General features: G+C 40.6%; 1 protein-coding gene across 10 annotated transcripts in view; it reads right to left on the bottom strand.

The window, feature by feature from the left end:
• Positions 1-6,387, bottom strand: part of PXK (PX domain containing serine/threonine kinase like) — a 37,610-nt gene that overhangs the window by 1,087 nt on the left and 30,136 nt on the right. For 2 of the 10 annotated variants that reach the window (XM_083796261.1, XM_083796262.1), the window contains exon 17: positions 3,091-3,174. The exons of 4 other annotated variants lie outside the window; for them this stretch is intronic. In XM_083796261.1, coding sequence (XP_083652387.1) covers positions 3,119-3,174 — 56 coding nt within the window. In that variant the 3' untranslated portion in view covers positions 3,091-3,118. Of the gene's footprint in view, positions 1-3,090; positions 3,175-3,442; positions 3,478-6,387 lie in introns of those variants that run through there. 4 more of the 10 variants (XM_083796264.1, XM_083796266.1, XM_083796263.1 and 1 more) reach the window with 3 other exon arrangements.

Below are 6,387 nucleotides of genomic sequence, written 5' to 3'. Positions count from 1 at the left end.
CTGTTGAGTTGAGGAGAGAAAATGTCGTTTGAGTATGCCAAGGAGGTCCTGCCGCAGAGTGCTGTGGCTGTGTAGCCAGACTAGGTCAGTCCTGCACTAGTCACATCATCCCTTGAAAGCAAGTGCAGTGTGAAGAACAGAACGGGTGAAAAATGCCAAAGTGATCAAATCCCTCTATCTGCAGGTGAGTCGTCTCACCTGAGACACCTCTGAAAAGAAGCCTGAAGTGCCTCAGTACTCAAGGATGCAAAACATGACTCAAATGTGATCTCGCACTGAGGGAAACAGAGATAATTAACAGGGCTCCCCAGGCTCAGCTTCTATTGTGTGTCCCCAGTGAAGCAGTTTGCTCTTTGGGTCACAAACAGTACCAAATACTGGGAGCAAATCTTACTAACTTCATATTTACATGACTAACGTTACACACGTGGACCACATTGCTGTAGTATTTGTGACGATTGGTCAGGTTATATTTATTTTTTAGATGACTAACTGCAGATAGAGGTTTTATGAAAATGTTTTACACTTTCACTGTCAGACCATCCAACCATGGAGAAACAAGCAAATGCTTGTTTCAGAGGCCAAATGAATCACAACAATCTGCCACTCACACCACTTGCCTTCTGCCTGTACCCCCACCTTGCAGTCTGGCCCTTGCTTTTGACCCCAGTCACATCCCTCTCGTGTTGTCTCATCGTGCTTCAAGCTCCGTGGCCTGACAACTTGCAGGGAGAGAGCTGGGAAGCCAGAGACCAGAGCTCTGCATGCAGGCATCTAACCCATCAGTGAGGATCCTGGCAGCTCAGATCCAAGCAGATGGCCTGACTTGCCCCAAGCTGCTCTCCTGAACCCCCTGCTCTTGTGCAACTCAGCTGCTGCACATTACACCGTAATTTCTACACAAGTAATCAAAGATAAACGGCAGGAGTAAGAGCAAAGGCCAGAGGTGACCCTGTGGTGTTCCACAAGACAACCACGTGAAGGTGGCATTTGCAGCACATCCCAAGCTGTATGGGAATGATGGGCCTGTCTTCTCTTATATTCTGGAATGAGGAGGGGCATACGGCTTAAGATTTTAGGATTACTGAATGACGAACTTTAACTCCATTGTCTAGTTCATGAGTTACTCCAAAATATGGCTAGAGAGACAAATGACATCTATAGCCCAACACCTGGTTTTGGTAACTAACCTGCAAAGAGGAATATAACAGGAAGCAGCAAGAACTATGATACTTTCGGACAAAAGAGCAAACAACCTGAGGCCAGAGAAGAGATTATGGTTTCTGAAGTAGGAATGCTTGCTATGAAGTAAATAAATACCAAGAAGTTAATGGAAATTGTGTGACATGGATTCAAGAAGTACTCAAAAAGATAAAGCTCAGCCGCAGAAAGCAAAAAAAGGTGTCAAGATGTTCTCTGGGCTCTGCTTCCCTCTCAGTTTCTCACTAATGCTTGCTCTCAGACTAACAGGCAATAGTAAAAAAAAGAAGCTGCTGTAATAAAGTAGTTGTATTAGATGAAAGTCATAACTCAAAGCTCCTTCATTTTCAATTTGTACCAGTCTTTAAGAGAGACTTTTACCATATGGTACCAAGCGCAAAATAACGAGTATTTACACAAAGCATTCTATTTTGCCAATGAACATTAATACACGCTACGATTACAGCACTTCAGACTCACAGAAGAAATTCTCATTGGCATGAAAACCCTTCTCTGTGACAAGAAAAGGGAAGTCTATCGGGCTCTTGTTTTCACACTCCTCCCTTTCAGAAGTAATATTCAAGTCTTAGTAGAAATACCAGAGATCAACTGGAACAATTTAACATGCCCGCTGCATGTGGATCAACTACTCTCTTAAGTAATCAGAACATTGCACAATGTTAGCATGAACCGAAATAGCAAATTGCATATTGATGCCTCGAGGTCATCTAAATATCCAAACCTGTGTTTTTACAGTAGCCAAAGATGTAAGTCAATTTGTTTTTAGAAACACTGGAAAATCATCCCCTAGGCTAGTGTCCTGGTTCTCATGTCTCTGTATACAGACTGACAGCATAGCACAGCAAAGCAAAACTTGACAATTTGCCACAGGAAGAACAAGACCAAGAACAGTTAAAGTAATCAATTTCGAGGTTGAACACAAAGAACTGGCGTCCCAACGCTAGCATCAAACTTGGGATCAGATTAACAGTTGTGAAAGAGCCAAGAACAGCTCGTCACAAAGGAGATGGCCTTGGTTAAAGGTTGGACCAGATGCTCTTAGAGGTCTTTTCCAACCTAAACGATTCTATGAAAGAGATACAAGAGTTGTAGAGAACAAAGACAAGATTTTTAGCTGGAACAGCAAGATGAGATCAAAGAGGTTACGCAAGTAGTTGTACAAGACACAACAGGGAATGATCATGAGATCAGCGGCAAGGACTCTGTGGAATACAAATAGTAATATATTCAGCAAAAGGTGGTACACATTTGACAAAGGTAAAAAGCCACTATATAGGAATTATTAGGCCAAGTTTCCATGTGTTACCTTCAAATTTTGGTCTGGTTATTTTAGAATTGTGTCATAAAGGAGAGGGAAGTAGAGGGAGAGGCCACCTTTCTTCCTGGAAGTGTATTAAGTTCCTCAGGACTAAATATTCTTGAAATATTTACAACATCACACAGTTGAAAGAAACTCTTATGAGATCTTACACCCTATCTCTGCCTTAAAACACAAAAACACGCAGGTTTTAAGATGGTATCTGACTAGCTATGACCATTACATATTGAACCTGTTAATGAAGAGCGTGATTCTGAAAATCCTTCAAATCCATTCATTTCAATTAGTCACACTGTCCTTCCCTTCTGGACATGAGTGGTGCAAAGGAAATCTTAGTTCACTCCAGTGTACTTGCACACAGCTACATCTACTGATAAAATTGTTCTGCCCAACAATGAAGTATTTTCCCATATTTACCAGGAAAAATATTTCAGACAAGTGCTCAATTATCACTAGCCCTTTCCAATACATATGTTGGAAGGAGTTGCCTGCAAACACACATTTACTCATTTACACAGTTATAAGAATAAAACACTCAAACAAGAACTTACCAAGGGTTTTTTTACAGGGACATTTTTGTTAAGAGAGTGTGTTAAAAGGAATAGGAAGTAAATCAGATGCTGTAAACTTGATGCCTGAATTGAAACAAAAACTTAATTATGAATTTAAAGTGACAGTAATTGTGCAAATAGCATTAAAAAATTGCTGAGAATGGGATGCAAACAAAGAAAATCATTTTAGTGATAGTTTTTAAAGATGCTGTATTTCATTAAAATAATCCATAAGAATGTTCCGATCTTTTTCTTCTATTCCCTCCCAATACTAAGCAAGTTTAAGATTTGCATTCAACTTTCCCATACAGAAACAGAGCATCTTTAAAGAGATAAATCAGCATGAGCTTACTTTTCCGAAAATTCACGTTCAAAATGATGCATGCTCTATTGAAGACAGCAGAGAAAGAGAGAGGACACAAGTTAATCATCCAGATCTCGTGTCAAAGTAAGAAAAACAGATAGTGTTAGCTGAAAAGTTAGTACAAAAATCAATACATTCTCATTCACTGAAAAATATGTGGGGATAGCAGATTGATTTTTTTCATCTTACATATACAATGCTGTGAATTCTGAACAACGAACCACCATTTTCCAGGCTATAAAGGATTATTACACCTGATGTACAAATGCAACACACATACTTTCAATTGCACATGCTATAATTCAAGCTTTACAGTATTAAAGTGCATTGAGAGATATTTAGCAAGAAATCTGAAGGAATATTAGCCACAGAAGATGAAATTCATTCAGCTCGTGGAACACGTCCTGTCATGTTAACACCTGTATTTACACTTATGCTGCATGGATCAAACACTCAAGAACAGCGCTTGCTAAAGCATTAAAATGGTCTTATAGACAGCTGAAGAGCAGAAAAGATGCACCATATGGCTCTTCGGGAAACATATGTTGTACTGAAGGATTCAGAACTACTGGCACAGAAAAAGCTAAAGTACAGTACAACTCTCTCACCTTATTCTCACAGGGAAGCACAGGGCAGCAATACTATTTATTGATATCACTTAGAAGGGGTTGGCCAAAATGGCACCCTCCAAACTTCTATTGTAAGAGAGCTTGCAGGAATGTTATGGGCTTACTGGATTTAGAGAAAACGTAGTGAAGTTTTAAATAACCCATACCACAGTGTTCTACATCCCTTCTGATCCTAGCCACAAAGAAAAGTAACAGATTTTCAAGGAAGCAAAGTAGACAAAAGAGGGGAAAAAAAATAAATCAAACTTTCAAGAGAGAATGTCAGAAACACAGAAGTTACATTAGGCTCATTGATCTAAACAATGCATTTCAAAGATGGTAGTTATCCAGGTATCTGTAACAAAACTGGCCCAAAACAAACATTCTAGTTAGCGAGGAACTCCCATGAGAATGCAGGTCTCTACTAGACACCTCTCCTCTCAAAGCAGGTAACATACTCAATCCTACAGCTGCAGTCATCGTAGCTGCACTCATTTTCATTCATAGTATGATCTGCATTGACTAGCTGCGATCATTTTCATCCCTAGTACGTTTTGCATTGACTATACCAAGCACTCCACCACTGCAAGCGAAGTCTCACACTTTGTTCAGAGAGGAAGCACATCTCAAAGTGCAAGAAACCCCCTGAAAGAGGCTCCTTCCCCAGGCCATGGCAGCCTGGAGCCCATTTACCTTTGGTCAGTGTTTCTGGCTCTGTACATACCCACAAACTACATTGAAGGGGGTGGTTACAGGCCACAAGGGCAGAAGCTTCTGTTGGATACACTTTTCCCTATCAGCCTTCTTTTTGGTTTGGCACTATATCAGCAAGATGCTTTAACATGCCATGATACTAACACACCACAACCAAACCAGGAAGACAGACTAAAAGCCTCATTCCCCTTTTGAGGGTCATCTCACCACACTGGTATCCACAAGCAATTTTGGTTTAGAGGTAAATATCCTTAGCAAACCAAAAGAAACAGGAAAAAAAAGAGAGAGAAGCTACAGATGCATGAACTGTCACAAAAAAAAGTCCTACCATGGGGCCAGTGAGTCTTGCAACAGGTCATGAACAGCACAGTTGCACAGAAAAGCTACAAGGACAATGCTGCTGGTGAAAAATCAAACATACTACCTTTCTCTTGGAGCTAGTATCTGAAGTTTCTTCTATAAATTCTACTAACGAAAGCATTCCTGAAATGGTGACACTTGTCTTTACGCCAAATCAAATGCATCGATACCATCAGCCCACTAAAGCACTCCCTGATTTGAATGCAGGTCAGGCACTGTGCACCGTGTCAGGCACAGGGCAGATCACTAAAAGTCTCCAAGTGCACACTGCCAGCAGGACAACCACCAACACTGTGAAAGGGTGGGAACATCAGAGCCAAGTTTTTGGGTCAAAACACGAGCCGTTTTTAGCCATTTGAGCCATGTCTACACACAAACCTGCACCACATGCTCAAAACTTGAAAGAGCTTGCAGTCAAGTTCCAACACGCTTGAAAGCCAAAATGCAAGTAAAAGGTACTTTTATTTCAGAAAGAAAAATAATGTTTTCTAAATCCCCTTTTGAAGGCATGAGATTGTCTTTTGCGTTTTCAGCTACTTCCTTTTTTAAAGCGTACAGACCTTGAAATAAACCCTCCAGCTAGCAGTCAATGCATCCAGAGAACAGAGCTGTTATTGTGCAACACAATAACTGCAATTAACTTGTTTAGAGTAACTGGAAGAAGTTAGTTCAGAAAACATACACTTCAACGTGCTCTCAACTTGAAGGAGAAGTGACTAATTTGAATTTCGGCACAAATGATTTGAAACTCAAACTCACAAGCTGTAGCATCCTTTGAAAGGCCACCCACAGCAAACAAATTTGATTTCCTCACTTTGGTTAACAAGTTGTACTCTACAGAAAGCTCCTGTGAGTAGGAATTCTATAGCACGAGTTGTCATAACAGACAACGTTACAGACAGCTTCCCTTCCAGATATATATTCCATTAACATCTTTTGCTGTTAATGTTTGCCAGCGCTACTTTTCTAGCCTTTCTGACTGAAACCCGTCAACTGTAGCTCAATATTCAGATTTGCAATCAAACTTTCACAAGTATTTCTATTTCTGGCAATGCCCACTCAAGCAGATTCCGCACCACATCCCACCACCTGTCCTAAACATTAGCAAAACTGTCTGCACAGCTACCTAGCAAATTGGAAGAGGGAACTGGCCAAAAATAAAGTGCTTATTTTTGACCCAAATCAGTTTCTGATTTGTTTCTCTGCATAAGCAGCTCTACTGGTGTTACCAGTGGGCTAGCGCAGAAGAGG

The sequence above is a fragment of the Anser anser genome, assembly GCF_964211835.1.
Source record: "Anser anser genome assembly, chromosome: 12".
Lineage (NCBI taxonomy): Eukaryota > Metazoa > Chordata > Aves > Anseriformes > Anatidae > Anser > Anser anser.
Note: the sequence above shows the minus strand (reverse complement) of the source record. Positions and strands in the feature narration are given on the sequence as shown.